The 25,455-nt window shown below is 40.0% G+C and overlaps 1 protein-coding gene across 3 annotated transcripts in view; it reads left to right on the forward strand.

The window, feature by feature from the left end:
- Nucleotides 1-25,455, forward strand: part of MYO1B (myosin IB) — a 172,366-nt gene that overhangs the window by 62,032 nt on the left and 84,879 nt on the right. For all 3 annotated transcript variants that reach the window (XM_075179930.1, XM_075179931.1, XM_075179932.1), the window contains exons 5-7: nucleotides 5,446-5,550; nucleotides 8,207-8,253; nucleotides 9,592-9,655. In XM_075179930.1, coding sequence (XP_075036031.1) covers nucleotides 5,446-5,550; nucleotides 8,207-8,253; nucleotides 9,592-9,655 — 216 coding nt within the window. The remainder of the gene's footprint in view (nucleotides 1-5,445; nucleotides 5,551-8,206; nucleotides 8,254-9,591; nucleotides 9,656-25,455) is intronic.

Genomic DNA, 25,455 nt, shown 5'->3' on the forward strand with positions numbered 1-25,455 from the left:
CCCTGTATAAATGGGTTGTGGTTCATTCACATAAAATACTGTTTGCCTGAAAAAGAGATTTAAGCTGCTATTAATGGTCTACAGTTTGCTTGATAGGTTATTACCATGGTGACCACAGCCACATTACATATGATGTAGAGAAGATTTGGAGCACCCCCTCCTCCCTGCCATCATGTGCTATGTATGATCAGTTGTCCCAGAGGGAGTATAAAATCCTATACAGAAAAAAATATAATTACAAGAAAAAGTATATTTAAAAAGAAAAAAAGAGGAATAGATTGTCATAGAATCCTGTTTGTGCGCCCAGGTAAAATGTGAACATTTGCTGAATGACCAAGATAAACTTTCCCCCTCCGTCCCCTATAAAAATCCTGCTCTTTCTCCTGTAATATATTAGTATTTGATATTGTATTTATGTAACTCTAGATGGGGAATAACCTACCTTCTAGCATAACCTTTGATTTTCCAATTGCAGTAATCTGTGCTAAAAAAACCCAAAACTAACTCTCTTCACATCAATTAAAGAGCCTACACCTGAAATGCAAAATACTAATTGTTATCAAAGAGCAGTAATATTGTAAAACATAGAGACAAACGTTTCAGGAACTTGCCAGAACTGAATATATGTAAGATAAGCATTGATTATACTTGCTTGACTGTTGTAAAATATATTGAAGCATATAGTGTTTGTTTAAGATAAATGTTAGGCCAGGGCAGGATTTGTGGAAAGGCAATAAAGGCCTGGACTGTCGGGCTGTCCCTTATTTCCACATCTTTATTATGCTTTTTTACTTGCCTATGCATGTTAGCAGTCAGCATTAAAAAGAAAACTGATACAATACCTTTAGTACTTTCAGGAGTTGGGTCATGGAGCACAGTGACATTGTCAGGCAAAACAATCCTGGCCTTGGTAGAGGGGAACCTTTAAATCTGGGCCTGTATGAGTCATTAGCAACTGCATATGCCCACCCATCATCCCCTTTTGTATGACCATTTGGTATCGTGCTCATCTACGTCACCTAAGCCATTCTATCATTCTGTTTCGTAGTATGAAGAGCAGATACCAATTCCATCAAGTAAATGAATATGTGCCTGCCAACAGTTTCTAAAACATGGTGAAGAATTATTTGTATGTATTTGATTTAATTTGCAAGGTGTCAGATGTTTTCTATGCAAAGTCTTGAAACTTAGCTTAATATCTCTGACACTTTCTCAGAGCACATGATATGCTATCTTAGCTTTTATTTCCACTTTGTCACCTGTACAACAATGGAATACGCTACAGAGGCTATTGCTAGCCCTATAGTTTTAGCATCATTAGATGTTTAAACAAATATATAACATTAAGAAACTCTGGAAACTATATTTTATCCTTCCAAAATGACTATTGATTATTTAAAGTTACACGGTAATTGCCCATTGTGAAATTATTAAAAAATAATGCTGAATTAATGTAAAGAACTGTGTCTGGTCTTGAGTGTTTTGGTGCAAGACTGACTCTCCTACTCTTTATGTGCAGTACGTGTGAGCAGGCAAATGGCTGTCCATGTGAATGTGACTCTGGTACTGTAAGTGTCTCATTCTATGAATATAGTAGTGTGCATCTATGCAGCCTTAAATAATTCTATGTGCGTATTTTGACATGCCACTTAAACATATGTCACACAATGGGGGGAAGAGGGATTGAGTCACAGTTACATACTGTAAAATGTGCTTCACGCATAGGAACAAAATGACTGTCACCACAGCAATGTTTGCATTGTGGTTATAGAGAATGGCAGCAGCACTCTGTGCCAGAACAGTGCTGTGTTCCTAATAGGGAAAACAGCTAAAGTGTATTTTATTACATTTACACCCACAATTGCAAATCAGTTTTAACTTTAAATAGAAGCTCTCTTCATGGAGCACTCTATAAGCAAATCGCTTCACAATATGTTCACATTCAAAATATTCCGGCTCTTACCAAATAGACAGAGCTTTTTGGCCAGATAACGCACAGTAGAGAACATTATACGTACCATAGGAGTTGGTCAATATTTTAGCTATCCGTATGATGTTTCTATGTTTATGCCAACTGTTAAAAGAATTTAATAATATAAAGTTTTAAACAACTACTTCATATTACTACAACTTGACAGGCAGCCTAGACAGCTATTCATTTTTAAATTGTTGCAACAATATTGCAGCTCTACAAAGCCATTAACCTTACATGCAACATACATTGTGAAGATTTTAAAAGGTTATTTTTTTTTTTTACATTGGACAACTGCCCTTCATTTTTACCTGTCCCTCCATTTGACAAACAGATGGGTTATTAGTGTGGTAAATGTGGGATGTGGTTTAAAAGTGGACGATTCTTTAGTCTTGTTTCCGACCATAAGGCCTCTATTGCCATCAAAATACATGTGTGTATTTTTTTTTCACTATACTATACAAGTACATAGTTATGACCCCAAATCTACTAATATTTGCGTTTTCTTACCTGACCCTGCCATGCCGATTCAAAGCATTGGGTAACCACTGCATGTTTAATGCATTTGTGTTTGGCATGTAATGCCAGTGGCTAATTAACCTTTGTGAAAAGGAAAATAAAAGTAACAGTGTGGGTAGCACGGGTTCTCTTTGACTACAAGAAAAACAAGTTGAATGAATGAACTTTGCTTTGTATTTAGGGTAGGTTTGACAATATAGTGTTCCTGCACCTATTTTATAGCCTAATTCTCTGTCTCGGTCTTGCTGTTTGTCCCTATTGTCGTCGTCCTCATCACACTGCCTATGCCACATGCAGTTCTGTCCTCACTAACATAATCACACAAGTGAATTGAAATCCAGGGTGAGCAGGAGTTGTCAACTGAATTCAATATGTGCTCAGATCCAAGTCAAACAAAGAAAATCTGCGAGAAGTCTGCCCAAAAACTTGACACTGAGTGGAATTTAATTTTCAACAACTAACTTAATTTACTGTTGACTGTACATGAACATGACCCAATAAGCATGTACTACACAAATTCCAAGTCTGCCATGTTTGTGAGAAATACCTAGTCTAGTGTGTACATTGTGCTATTAGATGCATCACTGGTCTCCTCTAAAGGCAGATCAGATATGAATTTTCCTTTACATGTTTCTAGTTTTAAAAAGTGACGTTCTGCTGATGCAACACAGAAAAATTAGTAATCAAATATATTTGAAGGTCAAGGTTTTATTTAGTCTGCAGTCATTTGTTAACAAAATATGAAGTAGTACTACTTGCTTGTGTAATATTCAGCCTGCATATATTCGTACCAATTCAAATACATGTCTATGCTATAAATATGCTGTATAGAAGAATGCCATTTTTGAACTGTGCTAATGTCATGTTAACCTAAAAAGTAAACTAATTTGTAACTTTTTTTTTTTCATTTGGGTAAAATGTGATAAATTGGTGTTTTTACTAACATTCTTTCTGGAATCTCAGCCTTGTCCTGACTGTGAGCTGTACTCATAATCCTGTACTGCAGTGTACACCGAGAGCAAGGATTGCTCTTAAATGCAATGTTTAACAGGTTAGAGGTTAAAGTCTGCTGTAGCATGAGTTTGTTAACATAGCAGAAATGTATCTTTCACCGGGTTAAAATGGCCAAGATGAGTCTGTTGGTTTTTGACCCGGTCTATGAGAGGAACCGAGATGTCCCAGGACACATGGCTGCACCAAGCGAACCTTGGGTGTCCGTCTACGGGCACCTTAGTGAAATCATTTACTAGGTGGTACTAAAGCAATAATTGAAAACACTAATTTTTACAGTAAATCCCCTTCCCATCTAGCAGAGTGATGAGTTCCAATGTCTGGGATCTCCAACCAGAGGTACTCCCCTCTGGTGCCTCATGAACGTTACAGTCTCATATCACTGCCGTTGGAAGGAGCACTTTTGAATCTCGTATGTACCTACATATAGTAAAATTGATAGTTTTGCGCTGTTTAAATCTGATTTCAAATAGGAAAACTCGTGTTTGATGTGCAAAATTTTCTTCTCTTTGCACTAGCAAAATGACAGTTTTGCATATTGGCTAGGATGCTATCAAATGAATCAACATTGCTTATTTCAACATAATGCATTATTGTGTGGTGAATTATATTATTTTGTGTGCAACAAAAAGCATTTTATATATTTCGATCGTGCATTTACTGTAAGTTTTTATAGGTGGCAGTATGATTAAAGGAGTGTTGTTTTGTTTTTGTGGTTAGAATTGTGGATTTTCAATGATTAATCTGCCACTTAATATTTATTTTCATGGTTCATTGCTCCATCCCTGGGGTAGGAGAGCAAGCAGATAAGGCTTACAATAGTGTCAGGCTGTATTTTCCAAGACACTCTGCCCTCAGATAATCTGTTTTGGCAAGTCTTATCTTAGCTACCTGGTGTCAGCACTGCTATAAAATACATTGTTCTGCAGACAATGCATCATATTGTATTAAAGTTATCTACTAGAATATCTTACAACATGTGTTCCTATTGAACTGTGTCTCTGTTGTATACTTTCTCCTTTGCATATTCTATTTATTGATCTTTTGTTTTCTTCTCTTACAACTATGGCTTGTTTCTAACAGGCAGTTTGGATTAAAGGGGACCATTCAGACTTATCAAACAACCTATATAAAGTATATTTTTATGTGCATATAGAATATATATGCATGTGTGTGTGTATTTATGTATATCATCATTAGTTATTTATATAGCGCCGCTAATTCTGCAGCGCTGTACAGAGAACAAATTCACATCAGCCCCTGCCCCATTGGAGCTTAGTCTACATTTCCTAACATACATACACACAGACAGAGAGACTAGGGTCAATTTGATAGCAGCCAATTAACCTACTAGTATGTTTTTGGAGTGTGGGAGGAAACCCACGCAGACACCTCATCTGGCTATTGAAATTGGTGAATGGTATTGATTTGCTGGTTCTGTATTACAGAAACAGGAGAAAACTCCCATGAAACCGTTACATGTAGCAGACCATAGAGCTCTGACTAGTGTCAAGGGCATGTTAATAAAATCTTTATCTAAGTAGCAGTGTGGCTAAAGGACTACAGAACTATAGATATGAACATAAATGTCATGTTCTTTTTATATGAATTTTTGTTTATAATCACTTCACACTTCCTGTATGTAAAATCTATTAAACACAGTAGGCAGTTTTATGTAGGCCAAAATCACAGACAATGATAAAATACAGTTACTTCCATTGTGATAAGAAATAGTTTTTAACTTTTTTCCTGATAAAGATGAGTAAATATCAATTTGTCTGCATGACATAAACTTAAATTAATTTTGTGGACTGTCTCCCAGTCTTAAAGATACCAAAAAATAGAAAGACTTATAAATAGAAGTAGTTGTTGTTATAATTATTGTGACTATATGTATACATTGTGACTTAATAGACTATATGTTTACATGTTATGTCTTCCAGAGGCAAGCAAGCTGGTTATGTCCTATGTAGCAGCTGTCTGTGGCAAAGGAGCTGAAGTTAATCAAGTGAAGGAACAGCTGTTGCAGTCAAACCCAGTCCTGGAAGGTATGGGCGGGGTTAATTCAGTTCTGCAGTTCCGTTAATATAATAATCCAATGCGTTTTTAGAGAGCCAAAAACTTTATCAAATTCTGAAAGGTTTGGTCTGTATGTGTTGAGATCTATATTGTTGGATATTGTGCCCCAATGTAGAGAAATGTAGAAGGTGCAATTGATGGCAATGGTGGTCAAATTTTGACACATCTATGGAAAGCTTGTATAGTTGTAAGCAACTGAGCGAATAAAATAGTTAACCAGTTTTTAACTGATGATCCTAAAAGAAGTGGCAAACGTGTAGGTGTTTTCACTGTCGGAAGTGTATAATAAATATGGTGGCACTGTATGGGTTTCATGTAAGCTTAATGAATTCTACTTGTCCTATTGTCCTTGCATGGGTTAAACTCTCCTTTGTTGTAACAAACGTAAACAATTCCTAAATTTCGTTAAAAGTAAACCCCCAGCTAATTGTAGTTCTATGTCCTAGATCAATGTAGTTCAAGGGATCCCCTACAATCCGGCACATAATCCTTCTAGCCAACTAAGAACAAGTTTGAAAGTAAATTGGATCCATTGTATGGTTGTGTAAGAAAGTGATTGGACATGCAGCAACAGCTGGCCAATCCGCTTCATTGACAGCCTTTCAATATCCTTGGAGGATTTTTTTTCCCAGCACAGGAATTGTGCATGGACAGCTAGCTTAAAGGAATTTTATTTAACAAAAATTACAATTAGCTGGAGTTCTTCTTTTAGATATCAGTGCTGACAGGGCCCAGTGGCTGTTCGCAGAACGTACATTTCCATTCTGACCCTCCGCTCTCCCATAGCGACCTGTGTCCAGTGACCGGTCCCTCCAGCCACAAACTCAATTTCACACCTCTTAGCTACGTCATACTATTCGTTCTCCGTGTCTTCACACTACCCTACTCTGTTGTCACTCCTTGCCCTTCCCTGCCCAATCCCCTACTCAATCCCATACACTTCCCTCGATTTCTGCAGCCTACTTTCTCAATAATGCTTGTAAAACCTAACAACTGGTGATTCTTCATCCTATATTCCACTTGGAAATAATATCACAATTTCATTGTACTATATTTGTTTCTTCATGCTTGGACAACGGCTTTACTGTCCTATTCCCTGTATATTTCTGTTTGACCATTTAAACATACAGAATTCTAAAAAAAAGACATATAAAATATAAAGATATCAATGGTGAAGCGTGGTGACAGTTTTCACAGAATAGGCATTTTTACCTTAAAAATTTGTAAAAAAGCTCAACCCATGTTTTTGACATCCATCATTTTAATGTATGTAGTGCTGGACGTATATGTCTAGATTATATCCAACATTACCACATTTGATTTATAGCTTCTATTCAAAGCTATGCAGTTGTCTAATGTCTGTAGTGCACATAGATTATGCATTAGAGTTAAAATGGCCATGAAGATGAGATGGTACCTAGTCCCAAATAAACTTCACCGCATTTTCCCAACAACATCAGACAGGTTGTGGCGGACAGGGTACCACACATCTGGTGGGACTGTCTCATTATCCAACCACCGTGGGAACACTGCACTGACCCTCCTCCGCCAACTCGCAGCAATTCATATCCCCCAGAGACCCCACAATTTTCTTGCTCAACAAAGCTGCCCCATCTATAAGCAAATCAACAGACCACCTGACACTCCAAGTTAGTCAAGCCTGTAAACCATTGATAGCCCAAGCGTGGAAAAAGCGCCCTCCCTCTAAGACAGAGTTGATAAATAGATTGTGGCATATCTCGTCCATGGAAATTTCACGAGACATGGACCCCTTGGTACAGATTACACGGTTCTCCTGTTCTAGGCAGTGTGTAAGGAGAATTTTAGTCCTCCCCTCCTTCTCTTCCACCTCCCCCCTCCCCCCCCGTACTTTTTTTTCTTTCCCTCTTTTCCTCTTCCTCCCTCTACACCATTATTAGAAAAATGCTTTGTTATATTTAAACCCCTTCGATAGGTTATAACATGGAACCAGTACTTATGTTATATTGTTTTCTTTCATTGTACTTGTTCTACACTGTTGTCTGTTGTACAATGCGTGAAAATAAAGATATTTTTTTAAAACCATTACCATGAAGAGAATGCTTTCTGAAACCAAGCACCTTTTTGACAACAAAGAGTTTATCTGCAGCATTAGACTGAGATAAAAGTTTCTATGCAGCCACACTGTTAAAAGCTTGAGATCAATGCATTAAAATATTTGGAAACTATTTATGAATTCCCAGTTAAACAAAGAAAAATGTTTTGCCTAATATTGTAGAACTGTTCGTTTTGTGAGTTCAGTACATAGCCATTACTTTCTTGGCTGTATAGAGTGTCATCGGCACTGAAATCTTATATCGCTTAAGCTGATAGCCTAAAACATAATAAGTATTACACTATTGTTAACAGTTTATATTGAAGGATATTTGCCCCTTTAAAATGGCTTCACTTTTAACACTGTTGAAACACCACTAATAAAATAACAGATAGGTTTAACAGGAGAAAATAGAATTGCCTACTGAAATGAGTTAAACATCAATCCAGTAATTAAAATAGATTTACAATTGTGTATTTATATAAAGAATGGATGTATTTGATTACAATGTCTGTGGTTGATATTTATTTATTTTTGTTTCAAAATTACAGCATTTGGAAATGCAAAAACTATGAGGAATGACAATTCTTCCAGATTTGTAAGTACCTAATATAAAAGGAAGATATGGTGTTTGCATTCATAGCCCTTCTTACATCTGGATACTCAAGAAATAACTATCTAGTGATTAAGAGACTGTCAAAGATTGTATAACCTACTCCCACATTTTTGTCCCCCCTAACATAGACTTAATAGAAAGAAAGGATCACTTTTCAGAGGCAATAGAGAATTATATGCAGTATTTTGCTTGCCCCACTAATACAACAATGTGACCGGATGGGCCGCCTATGCTACCCTGTCTGCTGTTGCTGGGAACCAGTTGGGCTTACTTTGCCACCGTTCCCTTTCGTTATCCCAAATGTGCCCTCTTGCCGCAGTAGAAGGGGCTTACAAATGCTGCCACCACTGGACTCCTTACCGGCATCCAGTGGATTTATATGCAATGCAAAGCTAACAATATTTACACTTCGTTATGTGCTAAAATTTGATGCTTGCATTATCTGAGATCCAGTAACGCCAGAAAGCTAAGCAGCGGTACCCTGCTGGGTATACATGTTTTTGTCACTTCACATAAAGACTTGCTTAATATTTCCTGCTATCGGCAAACAGACTTCCTCTAGCAAAGATACAAACCCAAACAATGACACTTGCATACAAAACACATCCCAATGTAACACGATAAGTGCATTTCAAATTATACATTAGTGCCTGCACCTCAGATTGAAATACATTTCTACAATAAATTATTTCTATATGATCCAGCCACAAATATGTTATTTATCAGTGATCCAGTCACAAACGAGATCAGTTTTAAATTCCGTAGCAACATAACCTGTTTACGATGGTGGTTTCCAAACCGTTGGCTGCACTTGGCACGTAAACAGTCAGTGGTGGCTGGATTAGCGCTGAAGACTGCATATGATTCCCCTTGCACTGAAGAGATGAGATTATTACATATAATATTAGATACACAGCTCGAAAGTCCATCTGAGCATCAAACACATTCAGGGACTTGTGTGCAAAATTAGATTAAGAAAATGACCACAAAGGTGGATTTATTCTTTTAACATTACATTTGTATGAAATGTCCTCAAATTTATTGGAAGTATTTTTAAAGATATTTTACTTATTGTTCTAGCGACATTGAAACATCTTTTAGAGGTTTTTATGATAGTCACTGAAGTCACTGTGCATGTAATGGAATGGAGAAATTTCTAAACTTTTTTTGAAAGCAGTCATTGTGTAGGTCAAGTCTAAACCCCTTCAACCTGCAAAACCATTGCATCAATATTCTAGGTGATGAGAACAATAGTAGGAGTGTACAAAATCTGACCTCCCAACTGCATATTTTACTGCTTTGTAATTGTTCTTTTTCCAGGGCAAATACATGGATATTGAATTTGATTTCAAGGGTGATCCTCTTGGTGGCGTTATAAGCAACTGTAAGTAAATAAGCTAAATCTTTGGTTTATTAAAGTTTAAAATTGGGATATATATATAGATAGATAGTATGAGGCAAACTAAAGTTTTAGGACACCACAGTAACTGCAGCGCTGTTGATCAACACAATATAAACAGAACAAGGTACAAATAATGAATAGAGATGCTCACTGACCCCCGTGTTTTGGATCTGGATTAACTTCATGTTTTGGCTTTGCCAAAACCGCCCTCGCTTGTTTGTTTTGGTTTTGGATCTTTATGTTTTTGAAAAATTGCTAAAATATGCTAAAATTACATAATTTTGCTCTTCTTTTTTTGGGGGGTTCCTACATTATTATTAACCTCAATAACACTAATTTCCAGTCCGTTTTGACCACCTTACAGGTCATTATATTATTTTCATACACTTTCGGCCAAAGACTGCAGCGAGCACAAATACACGGAAGTTCACAGCATATCTAGGAACCATTGCCACACAGCAGTGGCAGAAAGGAAAAGTGGTGCAAGATGGAATATTGTGACAGCATTACAGCGGGGAGAATTCCATCACATTCTCTGTTTTGCTCACACAATCAACTTGGTGGTATCGAGCTTTTAAAAAAAATAAGTGACATGCAGGAGATGCTGTCTGTGTCCAAAAATAATTTGGGTCATTTTCAGCATTCTGCAACAGCATGTAGTAGATTGCAGCTGCTGCAAGAAGCATCGAATTTGAGGGGGAATGTACTTTAGTCCAGCGCAGTGGAGAATACTTTATGTTGTGCAAGGTGCTGAAACTACTCTAAGTATTCACCTGTGAAGAGAGTTCAGACACTGTTAGCTTGAGTCAAGTGATTCCCTTAATTAGACTTTAGGAAAAGCAGCTAGAGAAAATGAAGGAGGAGATGAAACTAAGCAATTCTGTTAACTATGTAGGACTTGTAGATCAAGTACTTTATTTGGTTCGCCAGGATCCCAGAGTTACCAACATCTTGATATCAGATCACTATACTTTGGCAACTGTGCATGATCCTAGGTTAAGAGCTGTGTCTCCTCTTTCTTTCCAGCTGACCCAGATCTCAAGAGATGCAATGAGCTCCTGGTCAGCAAGCTGACGGCTCAAGTGATACATGACCCGACTACTCCTCCTCCCTCAGTTTCTTTGGCAACTGTAATTAGGAAAAAAAACTTAGCTTTCATAAGACACCCAGTGGTGATGTAGATGAGTCAGCACAACATTTTGACATTTGGTCTAGTGTAAAAGAATTGCCCAAAAATCGTAGCAGCTCTGTCATAAAACGAACTACAAATTCCATGAGGAAGGCCTTTACTGGCATTTAGATCAAAGTACAGAGACTTCTGTAATGGTGGATTCCAGCCAGGATTAATTAATAATGAGTGATGATGATATACAAACTGATGATGGTGAGGATGATGACAATGTAGATTACAGGTGCTGGGATCTAGCTGAGAGAAGGGAACTAGCGGCTGCCTGTATGCTTGTTAATATTTTGGGTAGAATGGCATGTTGGCAATTTTATGTTTTTCTACAGTATACAAGCTTTTTTTTTTTTTTTTCACATGTTCATTCCCCTGATTTAAAACCACTGTGCACTTGAACATAGCACATGAGGTAGAGGGATTAGTATCATCATGACTGAGACTGGAGAGAGACAGAAACAGGAGGGGTGACAGTGTTTTTGTCAGAGCTGTGTCACCGTAAAATGTCACTGGAGAATGCCAAGAGCACTGCCACTCCTCCTCTTTCTTTTTCATTAATGACGCTGCCCAACTGCACTGGAAACTGCCAACAACCCTGCTACCCCATCTGTGTCTGTCTGTGAAATGGTGCTGGATCTCCGTAGAGGGTAGTACTCGTAAAATCCAAAACTCGCGAGAGCCGATGACGCAACACTGATGTTTTGCCTCGTTTTCACTTCTGAGGGTGCGCAAAAGTATTGAGTCGGCTCGGTACTCGGATCGCCGAAGTTCGGGTGGGCTCCGTTCTTGGAGAACCGAGCCCGAGCATCTCTAATAATTAAGAGTCAAGGGAAACCATAGCGACAGTAGAACTCAATACAAGATGAAGCAGAAAAAAAACTACATTGGAAAAGACAATAATTGAGCAGTGACGACGGGTGGGAGGGGTAGATGGAGTGAGTGGGGGGAGTTATTTAAGATGGGGTGGGGAAGCAAATGGATAATTGATCCCTCTGCATAAACACAGGGCCACAATTCAAATTATGACTAAAAGGAAGAAAATCTGACATGTCTATGTTATAGATAATTCCATTTTTTCAATTGCTGCTGTCTGCACAGCATGAAATATCTGTAAAGTCGTATTAGTTTGCATCTGAACTAGAGATGAGCGCACTCGGATTTCCTGAATCCGAGCCCACCCGAACGTTGCCGATCTGAGTCGGATCCGAGATAGAACCGGGTATTGGCGCCAAATGAAAACTCGAAAGCGAGGCTCCGAGTCATAATCCCGTTGTCGGATCTCGCGATACTGGGAACCTATAAATTCCCCGCTAGTCGCCGCCATCTTCACTCGGGCATTGATCAGGGTAGAGGGAAGGTGTGTAGGTGGTCCTCTGTTCTGGTAGATCTCGTGCTGTGCTGTGCTGTGCTGTGTTCTGTTCTGCAGTATCAGTCCAGTGGTGCTGTGTACTGTGCTCTGTGCATCTAAGGGCATAGTTATTTCCCCATTATTCCCAAGTGTTTAAAAAATTTAAAAAAAGTTATAAAAAAAAATACAAAAAACTAATTACATTTTTTTTTAATTACAACAAAATTTGCCAAACCAATCCTACAGTATAAGCCAATTGGTACTGCAATATTACCAAGTTCACACATTCAGCAGTAAAAGTCCACTCCTCTACGCAGTCCAGATACATTTATTGGTGCGAATCATACAAGTTCAGGGTTTTTAAATTATATTGTGGTGACCCACTCCTCTACACAGTCCAGGTACATTTTTTGGTGCGATTAAGACCAGTTGATGGTTTTCTTATTATATTGTGGGGACCACTCCACTACGCAGTCCAGAAAGATACCTCGTTGCAACGTTTTGGACTAATAACTATATTGTGAGGTGTTCAGAATACACTGTAAATTAGTGGAAATGCTTGTTATTGCATGTTATTGAGGTTAATAATAGCGTAGGAGTGAAAATAAGCCCAAAAACTTGATTTTTGGACTTTTTATGCTTTTTTCAAAAAAAATCCGAATCCAAAACCTTAAATCCGAACCAAAACCTTTCGGCAGGTGTTTTGCGAAACAAATCCGAACCCAAAACATCGCGAAAATCCAAAACACGAGACACCAAAAGTCGCCGGTGCACATCCCTAATCTGAACAAGTCGTTAAGCACTGAATAATATGAAGAATAATAAGTAGGATAAATAATGTCTTTCACAAATGGCAAATTGAATTTAAAACTTCAGTTCCCTATCCTAGTTCTGATGCCTATCTATAGACGGACTCTCCACATTTGACACTACACATAGAGATGACAAAGCAAATATTGAAGCATTTAGCTCCTGTTGCTCTGCATCCAGCACCAATTAGATGGTTAATGGTTGTCACACCTTTGACTTTGAAAATAATTGGTTGTAGTTGTTGGCTCTCTGGCTAAGTGTAGAATGTGATTTAGTTCTCAGTACTTCTTGGGAGTCTCTGTATGTGGAGGGTATGGGTAAAAATGACAAAACTAACCAAATCCTAGTTTACATTTTCAGAATGGGCCACCCATGTACTATATAAATTATCCACAGATTCTCTGCATGCACCATTTTGTATCTAGGCAAAACGGCTTTGTCTTGGTCTTCTCTGGTAGTGACCAAGTTCAGAGTGCAAGATCTGTGGTAAAACCAAAGCATTTACAACAGGAACATTTTCTCCTGGTCTTGAATGGTTTTAGGTGAGATCCATGTGCAGTCTTTGAATTTGGAGACCGGAAAACTCCTCCCAGCTCTGCCCTGTCATTTGCTGCTATTACCCAGAAACTCTGACAACCACTTTTTGTGAGCTCATGTTTAAAGAACATGGTTTATGACTTCAGGCATACAGTAGGAATTCCATAGTAAAGGGCAGTGTTAGCACTCATCCTGCTATCTTCCGTTTCCTACTCTAGTATAATGTAAATTGCATACTGTATTTCTTGAAGTGACATGCACATCAATTAGGATGTTTTGTAAGTTCTGTGTTCCATTGCAAAAAAGGGTTGAACTAAATTTAGGAACACTATTTATGAACAATTTACAATGTTGTTAGAAACTGCAAGTTCATAAGATGTAAATTCTAGTATTTTTTTTTTTTTTCAATATTGTAAGATGAACTTAACACATCTCTTCAGATATCTTCATTGCACATTATGTACAGCTCTGCTTTCTTTGAACTGCCAATAAAAATGATCTTGTTAAAGTACTGCGGTGACTAGATATATCTCCAGACAGCCTGCCCTTTATCTAGCCAGACAATTCATACTTAGTCAGCTGAATTTTCCTGTTTACCACTCACATGACTGACTGTGTTAGCTTCACGGTCAGATCCAGGCACCCGTCAGCACAGCTATCTTCACAAACTGGGAACAGTTTACTGATGGAACAAGGTCAAAATCAGAGGCACCCTCCCTCACATTTAAGGGAATAGTGCACAATACTTTTATATAAGCTACATTGTTTTTTTTCCTGTACCCACCCACAAATCCTGTTGCCCTAATTCTAAAGAAGATCCTAATCAGCAGTTGTAAAAGCCTAGAACTAGATTTGTTCAGTTCATTTGATAAGCACCTCACATTACGTATGATTTCTGGAAGATATTTTATGTATGCTTAATGCAGAAGGGAGACGTGACTTTATTGCATTCCTCTGTACAGGCTATGAGTGAATTTAGCAGTTAATTAATGCTTTTTGCTTTCTTTCTGTCTAATTGTTGGCACTTTGTCCTGGCTACATTCCCATTGACCCTCTGCCACTAGGCCATGTGAGTGACGAGACAAGGTTCTTTGCTTACAGAATTTTGTTTGCCTGTGCTTAAAACCGCTTGTTAGAGTAGTGCAACAAAAGCATTGGAAATTTGGAGGAACCCCTACTTGCTACTTGGGTATCTATATTTAAATGGGGGGGGATGCAAAGTCGACAACACCTTCGACTCATATGTTGTAGTTGATGCTGTAATGAATCACAAGGCAGTCTCATGCCCAATGGATTTAACATGATTACATAGTTTAATTTCCGTGGGTTAGCAAGAAAGTGCCCGAATTTAACAACATTGATTTCAATCCTTTATGGTAGTTTTGGAACACAGATCTCTCTATGGCAAGTCTTATCTGCTTCTAGAACAGTCAATACAATTCTTTATAATACACTCTGGACCACTTTTGAGTTGAAATTCTATGACTCTGTGAGCAACAAATTCAAAGTATTCTAAAAGCATGTTCATATCTATGCTAAATTGAAATATGCAGCAAGCCTCTCATTGCAAGGTCACTTTGGCGGAGTCATTCTTGAATAAATTAACTTGAATGAAGTGGTTCTAGACCACAGGCCACTGCCCCAAATATAGTTATAATCCACCACTGCATAGAATAAGTGGAGACAAAGAAATGTTTTGAATAGCATGTTTAGCTTTTTGACTGCTCTTTAAATTTGAGGCAGATTATTGGATAATTTTAATTACTAGACAGATTTCTCTCTCACACACAGATGTAACTAGTCATTGAAGCAAATGTATGTTATTATTTTTTCCCTACCGGCTTGCAGACAAAACTGTTGTAGCGCACCAAACGTAAAAATTATTGTGAATCCATAATAATTCCTAATTATTAATAATGTATTTGAGTGTGTTGTAGTTCCTTTGTCTGCTTGAGGTCTGGGCTTGAGCAGAATTTCCTACCTGAGGCTGTAAGTAACTGACATCTGTGATTCTCTGCAGGTGTGCCTAGCATGCATGTCACCCAGATCACCATATGCTACTTTCAGCATGAGTGAAGTGTAGATGGGTTTATTTTATATATTTTTGCTCCCTTTTTACTTTGGGAATTTAGAAAAACTACTGCATCATATATTTGATGCAGAATATTAAGACTTTTTAAAGAACTCTATTTTAGTTTCAACAGCCTGCTAGCATCTTTGACCAAGTTTTAGTAAATAAAGAATTGTTTAAAAGCTGTAATTAAAGTTGAAATGTTTGATTTTTCTGTGGAGTAGCATTGTACTACTGATATTTAAGGAGTCTATTTATATATACATTTGTATGGCAGCTCTTAAAGAGAAAATAAAGCCACTATTTAACGTTTAACATGTCAAAGGCTGTGTATTACTGTACTGAATAGTATGCATGAAATGACTGGATTGCTTATACTCTGAGCCAGAGGCCACCAGGCAACCTAGGCTTTTGCTTAGAGCCTTGTGGTCCATCATGTTTGCGTCATATATCTTGATTATCATAAAATTTTGTAATCTGGTACCCTTCCCATCACATCCCAAATTGTTCTCATGTATGCACAGATCTCTCCTTCCCTTTTATCTCCTCGTCTCTTATTTTGTGTTTTATTTAAAAAAAAAAAAAAAGTAAATGACATTTCTATTTAATAAACAAACCTACCCCCCCCCCAGTTATTAGATTAAAAACATTCCCATTTAATAAGCAGGATTGGCCAGAATTCTTGGTCATTGTGGTCCAACATACATCTTCTGGAAAGGCGTCTCTTTTGGAGTTGGGTGGCTCTATGACCTTTTTATATTCTTCAGCCTTGGTATTATAGTGAACTATAGGCAGGGCCGGTGCTAGGGTCCACGGCGCCCTAGGCATTTTTAAAATATCGCCTCCCCCCTCACCCCGTCTCTCCTAACCTTGTCTCACCACCGCCGCCTCTCTGCTCCGCCTCCTCCCCTCCACTCACTGACGCTAGTAAGTGGAGGGGAGGAGACGGAGCAGAGAGGCGGCGGTGGTGACAAAATAGCCTCTCCCCCACCCCCCCCCCTCCCCGTGCATCTGAATGCTGTGCGGCGGCCGTGACAGGTATGGTCAGCGGTCGCCGCACAGTTTTAAAGTCATTTAGTATTCTGTGGCGCCCTCCAGAGCCCGGCGCCCTAGGCAAGTGCCTAACCTTGCCTAATGGGAGCGCCGGGCCTGACTATAGGGAGATAAAGTATTAGGAGGGGAGAGAAGATCCCTAGCACATAGCGTAAGGTGACTGGTCCCAAGGAAGGGGCCAGTCACCAGAAGCACAGGGATGGCTGCAAAGAAAAAAATGGCAGGTGGCTGTTGGACACTGGGATGATGAGTGCGGAATGTCTCACAGCAGCTCTGACTTTCATTGTCGTTCTGAGAGTCAATGTGGACCTGAGTTACTCCTCACTGACTTCTGAGCTAGCAAACCCCTTAGGATTTTGCCCTGGGCAGTGGTACACACCTCACCAAATGTGTTCTTGTTCTACATTTAACCATTCAGAAAAATAGTGCGTCTGAATAATGATTATTATTGTGTTGCTGCTCAGAGATCGTTGTATAGCTGTAACTGTGATATATTTAAATCACAACATTGGTTTCAAGCCACTTTTTGTGCACTCTGCAATATTGATACAGATATATATTTCAAAATTGTAATATATTTGTTAGAGATGAGCGCACTCGGATTTCCTGAATCCGAGCCCACCCGAACCTTGCCGATCCGAGTCGGATCCGAGACAGATCCGGGTATTCCCGCCAAATGAAAACTTGAAACCGAGGCTCGGAGTCATAATCCCGCTGTCGGATCTCGCGATACTCTGATCCTATAAATTCCCCACTAGTCGCCACCATCTTCACTCGGGCATTGATCAGGGTAGAGGGAAGGTGTGTAGGTGGTCCTCTGTTCTGGTAGATCTCGTGCTGTGCTGTGCTGTGCTGTGCTGTGTCAATTTTGAGTTCAGTGGTGCTGCTGGGTCCTGTGTGCTGTGTCCTGTTCAGTCCAGTGGTCCTGTGTCCTGTGTCCCGTGCTCTGTGCTTCTAAGGGCATAGTTATTTCCCCAATATTCCCAAGTGTTTAAAAAATTCAAAAAAAAGTTAATAAAAAAAATACACAAAACAAATTAATTTTTTTTTTAATTACAACAAAATTTGCTAAACCAATCCTGCAGTATAAGCCCATTGGTACTGCAATATTACCAAGTTCACACATTCAGCAGTAAAAGTCCAGTGGTACTGCTGCAATATTACAAAGTTCACACATTCTGCAGTATCAGTCCAGTGGTGCTGTGGTCTGTCAATTTTGAGTTCAGTGGTGCTGCTGGGTCCTGTGTGCTGTGTCCTGTTCAGTCCAGTGGTCCTGTGTCCTGTGCTCTGTGCTTCTAAGGGCATAGTTATTTCCTCAATAAGTGTTTAAAAAATGTAAAAAAAGTTATAAAAAAAAAAAATACAAAAAAATAATTTAAAAAAAATGTAATTAATTTGCAAAACCAATCCTGCAGTATAAGCCCATTGGTACTGCAATATTACCAAGTTAACACATTCTGCAGTATCTTGTGCTACATATAATGGAGAGCAAAAATTTGGAGGATAAAGTAGGGAAAGATCAAGACCCACTTCCTCCTAATGCTGAAGCTGCTGCCACTAGTCATGACATAGACGATGAAATGCCATCAACGTCGTCTTCCAAGCCCGATGCCCAATCTCCTAGTACAGGGCATGTAAAATCCAAAAAGCCACTGTATGAATCCACTGCAGATGATTTCGATGGTTTTTCAGGAATCAGTGGGAAATAGATATTGGCCCTTTATCAGACAAGGAGTGGGAAATGGTTACAGACAGTACTAAAGGTTATACTTCATCATTAAAATTTCAACAAATACAGGTGTTTATCTTACACAGGGCCTACTTTACCCCTATTAGATTGCCAAAATTTCGCCCGGATGCTACCCCTAACTGTCCGAAATGCAATTCGATCAATGCTAACTTTTGGCACCTTCTATGGGAGTGTTCATGTATACAAATCTTCTGGCGAAGGATCAGGAGATGTATTCAGGTTACTGGAATTGAAGTGTCTCTTAGTTCACCGGCCACTTGTCTCTTTGGGCTCCGATTGAAGGGGAAAGTTGATAAATTGACAAAAATGTACATTTCACAGTTATTGATGTTGGCTAAGGTCTGTATAGCGAGGCTGTGGTTGGCCCCGACGAGTCCCACGGTTAAAAATTGGAAGGCACTGGTCCAAACCACCATAAGGCACGAGAAATTTGTTTATACTAGCAGACAGGCTCTGAAGGAATTTGAGAATATATGGTACAGATGGTTAGATTCTCCATTCTATCCTATGTCATCTAGTACAGATGCTCTATCTACTTAAATGTATGGCTACCGCAGTTCTTATAATAAGTATCTGAGTCCATGTAATAAACCCTGCATGTGTAACATACTTATGTATAAGCATTTACGATGTATGATCCTGAATAAATATAGCACATTTATTATTATTATGCTTTAATGTAATCTTGTAAATTCCGTCATTTAATTCCGATATGTATGCGATTGTTTTTCTTTTCTTTTTGTTGCTTAGTATGTTTATATCTTAAAAAATTTCAATAAAAATACTGGATTTAAAAAAAAAAAATCCAAAGAGCCCAAGTTCTCAAAAAATAGCAAAAAGAGAAACTTAAAATCATCTGAGGAGAAACGTAAAGTTGGCAATATGCCATTTACAACAGGCAGAATTCAATTTTACTCCGCACCAAGCTGACAAACCCCTTATATATTAATTTGGTATTTATAGCTTGATATCTAAGGGGAGGTGCTCCTGTACTCACATATCAATATTGTAAATGTCAAAGAAGAGAGAAAGAGAAAATAGTACTGACGGAGCACTCTTTGGACCAGATAATTAGATATTGGTATCAGTCTATAATATAAAATCAACAATCTTTATTGGTATATATTAAAATAATCAAAGCGAAATATTAAAAAGTGATATAATTGTTATGAACCAAATAGATAACAGTTAAGAAGTAGATGAACTACTGCGCTGGCTTGCTGTTATAAGGTAATTCATTAAGGCTGATAGAGAACATTATTATAACCTGACTTTTACAATATTAATATGCCATTTACGACACGTAGTGGCAAGGAATGGCTTAGGCCCTGGCCCGTGTTCATGACTAGTGGTCCAGCTTCACCCAAGGATCTTGGTCCTCCTCCTCCTCCCCCCCCCCCCTACAAAAAATTGAAGAGAGTTATGCTGTCAGCAACAAAACAGCAAACAACTCTGCCTTCTAAAGAGAAATTATCACAAATCCCCAAGGCGAGTCCAAGGGTGTTGGTGGTTGTCAAGCCTGACCTTCCCATCACTGTACGGGAAGAGGTGGTTCGGGAGGAGGCTATTGATGATGTAGCTGGCGCTGTGGAGGAACTTGATGATGATGATGGTGATGTTATTGTAAATGAGGCACCAGGGGGGGAAACAGCTGATGTCCATGGGATGAAAAAGCCCATCGTCATGCCTGGTCAGAAGACCAAAAAATGCACCTCTTCGGTCTGGAGTTATTTTTATCCAAATCCAGACAACCAATGTATGGCCATATGTAGCTTATGTAAAGCTCAAATAAGCTGGGGTAAGGATCTTGCCCACCTAGGGACATCCCTCCTTATACGTCACCTGAATAACCTTCATAGTTCAGTGGTTAGTTCAGGAACTGGGGCTAGGACCGTCATCGGTACAGGGACACCTAAATCCCGTGGTCCAGTTGGATACACACCAGCAACACCCTCCTCGTCAACTTCCTCCACGATCTCCATCAGATTGAGTCCTGCAGCCCAAGTCAGCAGCCAGACTGAGTCCTCTCCAATACGGGATTCATCCGAGGAATCCTGCAGCGGTACGCCTACTACTGCCACTGCTGCTGTTGCTGCTGTTAGTTGGTCGTCTTCCCAGAGGGGAAGTCGTAAGACCGCTAAGTCTTTCACAAAACAATTGACCGTCCACCAGTCGTTTGCCATGACCACAAAATACAATAGTAGTCACCCTATTGCAAAGCGTATAACTGCGGCTGTAACTGCAATGTTGGTGTTAGATGTGCGCCCGGTGTCCGCCATCAGTGGAGTGGGATTTAGAGGGTTGATGGAGGTATTGTGTCCTCGGTACCAAATCCCGTCGAGATTCCACTAGGCAGGCGATACCAAAAATGTACAGAGAAGTACGATTAAGTGTCCTCAGTGCTCTAAAAAATGCGGTTGTACCCACTGTCCACTTAACCACGGACATGTGGACAAGTGGTTCTGGGCAAACAAAGGACTATGACTGTGACAGCCCACTGGGTAGATGCATCCCCTTCCGCAGCAACAGCTGCATCAGTAGCAGCATGTACAAAATGGCTGCTCGTGCAAAGGCAGGCAACATTGTGTATTACAGGCTTTAATAAGAGGCACAACGCTGACAACATATTAGAGAAACTGAGGGAAATTATCTCCCAGTGGCTTACCCCACTTACTCTCATGGGGATTTGTGCTGTCAGACAATGCCAGTAACATTGTGCGGGCATTAAATATGGGCAATTTCCAGCACGTCCCATGTTTTGCCCACACCATTAATTTGGTGGTGCAGCATTACCTCAAGAGTGACAGGGGAGTGCAGGAGATGCTTGCGGTGGCGCGCAAAAATTGCTGGACACTTTCGGCATTCAGCCAGTGCCTACCGCAGACTTAGAGGCACATCAAAAAACCATGAACCTGCCCTGCCATCACCTCAAACAAGAGGTTGTGACACGCTGGAACTCCACCCTCTATATGCTGCAAAGGATGGAGGAGCAGCAAAAGGCCATTCAGGCCTACACAGCCACCTACGACATAGGCAAAGGAGTGGGGATGCGCTTGAGTCAAGCGCAGTGGAGACTGATTTCCGTGTTGTGCAAGGTTCTGCAGCCATTTGAACTTGCCACACGAGAAGTCAGTTCCGACACTGCCAGCTTGAGTCAGGTCATTCCCCTGATCAGGCTGTTGCAGAAGCAGCTGGAGAAAGTGAGGGAGGAGTTGGTAAACCATTGTGATTACACCAAGCATGTAGCTCTTGTGGATGTAGCCCTTCGTACGCTTTGCCAGGATCCGAGGGTGGTCACTCTTTTAAAGTCAGAGGAATACATTCTGGCCACCGTGCTTGATCCTCGGTTTAAAGCGTATGTTGTGTCTCTGTTTCCGGCGGACACAAGTCTACAGCGGTACAAAGACCTTCTGGTCAGGAGATTGTCCTCTGAAGAGGACAGTGACATGCCAACAGCTCCACCCTCATTTTCTTCCACATCTATGGCTGCGAGGAAAAAGCTTAGTTTTCCTAAAAGAGCCGCTGGCGGGGATGCTGATAACATCTGGTCTGGACTGAAGGACCTGCCAACCATTGCAGACATGTCTACTGTCGCTGCATTGGATGCTGTCACAATTGAAAAAATGGTGGAGGATTATTTTGCTGACACCATCCAAATAGACATGTCAGACAGTCCATATTGTTACTGGCAGGAAAAAAAGGCAGTTTGGAAGCCCCTGTACAAACTGGCTCTATTTTACCTGAGTTGTCCCCCCTCCAGTGTGTACTCGGAAAGAGTTTTTAGTGCAGCGGGGAACCTGGTCAGTGAGCGGCGAAGGAGGTTGCTTCCTCACAACGTTGAAAAAAATGATGTTTATAAAAATGAATAATCAATTCCTCAATGAAGTACAGCACTGCCCTCCAGATAGTACAGAGGGACCTGTGGTTGTGGAGTCCAGCGGGGACGAATTGATAATGTGTGAGGAGGAGGAAGTACACACTGTAGAGGGAGAGGAATCAGAGGTTGAGGATGACATCTTTCCTCAGTAGAGCCTGTTTAGTTTGTACAGGGAGAGATGAATTGTTTTTTTGGTGTGGGGGCCCAAACAAACTAATCATTTCAGCCACAGTAGTTTGGTAGGCCCTGTCGCTGAAATGATTGGTTTGTTAAAGTGTGCATGTCCTATTTCAACAACATAAGGGTGGGTGGAAGGGCCCAAGGACAATTCCATCTTGCAACTCTTTTTTTGGCATTATGTGACCATTCAACAGTCGTTTGCCATGTTCAAAAAGTAAAAGAAAATGTCAACAAATTAAAAAAATTAAATCAAAAGTTAAATGCCCTGTTATTATTTAAAACAAGAGGTATTGACGTGCTAGAATTAGTGTAGTGTTAATATGTTATAAACACTACACTTGGAACTTGGAGGAGATATTGTGGCCCCGGTACCAAATTTAGTACCGGGGCCACCCCACTACGCAGTCCAGATATTTGTTTGGTGGAATTCTGACCAGTTGAGGGTGTATTTATTCTATTGTGGCCCCGGTATCAAATTGGGTACTGGGGCCACCCCACTACGCAGTCCAGATATTTGTTTGGTGGAATTCTGACCAGTTGAGGGTGTATTTATTATATTGTGGCCCCGGTATCAAATTGGGTACCGGGGCCACCCCACTACGCAGTTCAGATATTTGTTTGGTGGAATTCTGACCAGTTGAGGGTGTATTTATTATATTGTGGCCCCGGTATCAAATTGGGTACCGGGGCCATCCCACTACGCAGTCCAGATTTTTTTTGGGGGGAATTCAGAGTCGTGGAGGGTTTTTTATTAATTATATTGTGGTGACCACTCCTCTACGCAGTCCAGGTACATTATTCTGTGCGATTCAGACCAGTTGATGGTTTTCTTATTATATTGTGGTGACCACTCCTCTACGCAGTCCAGATACATTTATTGGTGCGAATCATACGAGTTCAGGGTTTTTAAATTATATTGTGGTGACCACTCCTCTACGCAGTCCAGATACATTTATTGGTGCGAATCATACGAGTTCAGGGTTTTTAAATTATATTGTGGTGACCACTCCACTACGCAGTCCAGAAAAATACCTTGTTGCAACGTTTTGGACTAATAACTATATTGTGAGGTGTTCAGAATACACTGTAAATTAGTGGAAATGCTTGTTATTGAATGTTATTGAGGTTAATAATAGCGTAGGAGTGAAAATAAGCCCAAAAACTTGATTTTTGCACTTTTTTTATGCTTTTTTCAAAAAAAATCCGAATCCAAAACCTTAAATCCGAACCAAAACCTTTCGGCAGGTGTTTTGCGAAACAAATCCGAACCAAAAACATCACGAAAATCCGAATCCAAAACACGAGACACCAAAAGTCGTCGGTGCACATCCCTAATATTTGTATGAGTATTCCATTGCCTCTGTGAATTGTGTGAACACCATTTCCTTCATGAACACGTCTGTTTGAGTGTTTTTAGGACTGAGTGTTTTGAGTTTGCATCTTCATATTTTAAGTCTTTAATAGCAATATGTTTGGTTTTTTTGTAAATTCATGAATTATTTTATTGTACCAGTCCTCAAGTATCCTATAAATCACTGTACAAGATATGTCTTCTGTTTGCCAATTTCAAAATGCCCATTGTTCTAGTAATCCGGTAATCTTTAAAATGCTGTTTTTTTGAACTCTGTTGACAGTTTTGATGCATTTGAATATTTATATCATGTCGCCTCTGTCCATGATCTCAGCTTAATGGTTGAGTAACCTCCCCCCCCCTCCCAGTCACCCATTTCTTGGCTCCCTTCTGTTGATGTCTATTAGTATAATTACTGTAGCCTCCTCTCCCTCCCCTCTGTGGTTTGTGTAAATTAATAATCTGTAACTCTTCGGTATTTCTGAGTTCACCTCACCTTGTTTTTTGTAGCCTCCTTTCCGCCCCTTTGTTTTCTGTAGCCTCCTTTCCGCCCCTTTGTTTTCTGTAGCCTCCTTTCCGCCCCTTGTTTTCTGTAGCCTCCTTTCCGCCCCTTTGTTTTCTGTAGCCTCCTTTCCGCCCCTTTGTTTTCTGTAGCCTCCTTTCCGCCCCTTTGTTTTCTGTAGCCTCCTTTCCGCCCCTTGTTTTCTGTAGCCTCCTTTCCGCCCCTTGTTTTCTGTAGCCTCCTTTCCGCCCCTTGTTTTCTGTAGCCTCCTTTCCGCCCCTTGTTTTCTGTAGCCTCCTTTCCGCCCCTTGTTTTCTGTAGCCTCCTTTCCGCCCCTTGTTTTCTGTAGCCTCCTTTCCGCCCCTTGTTTTCTGTAGCCTCCTTTCCGCCCCTTGTTTTCTGTAGCCTCCTTTCCGCCCCTTGTTTTCTGTAGCCTCCTTTCCGCCCCTTGTTTTCTGTAGCCTCCTTTCCGCCCCTTGTTTTCTGTAGCCTCCTTTCCGCCCCTTGTTTTCTGTAGCCTCCTTTCCACCCTCCATCCCTTGTTTTCTGTAGCCTCCTTTCCACCCTCCATCCCTTGTTTTCTGTAGCCTCCTTTCCACCCTCCATCCCTTGTTTTCTGTAGCCTCCTTTCCACCCTCCATCCCTTGTTTTCTGTAGCCTCCTTTCCACCCTCCATCCCTTGTTTTCTGTAGCCTCCTTTCCACCCTCCATCCCTTGTTTTCTGTAGCCTCCATTTCCTCTTCTCTCCTTGCTTCTTTGCTGGCTACCTGACCCCTCTCTGCTCTTCTCCACTGACAGTGTTGGGATGTCTGTGTGTTTTAATAAAGTATAATTTTAAATAAGTAGCTAGGCTGTGTGAGAAATATATAACATATAAAAAAAAATCACATTAGAATGTTTTTATTGCATTTTATGCAAGTACAATTTATTTCCTTTAAAATATAAACAAAAAAATCTTTTGGTTATGAATATATATAATGCCATAGTTCTATTGTGCAAAATAAATTCTGTTGTGTTTTATTTCATATACCTAAATTCTTGCTTTGTGCCCCATCACTTCTATCGTATATTGTATCACTGGGTGGACCAGTGCAGATCTCGGTATTGCATATCTTGGCTAACA

Source organism: Mixophyes fleayi, chromosome 7, assembly GCF_038048845.1.
Source record: "Mixophyes fleayi isolate aMixFle1 chromosome 7, aMixFle1.hap1, whole genome shotgun sequence".
Taxonomy (NCBI): Eukaryota; Metazoa; Chordata; class Amphibia; order Anura; family Limnodynastidae; genus Mixophyes; species Mixophyes fleayi.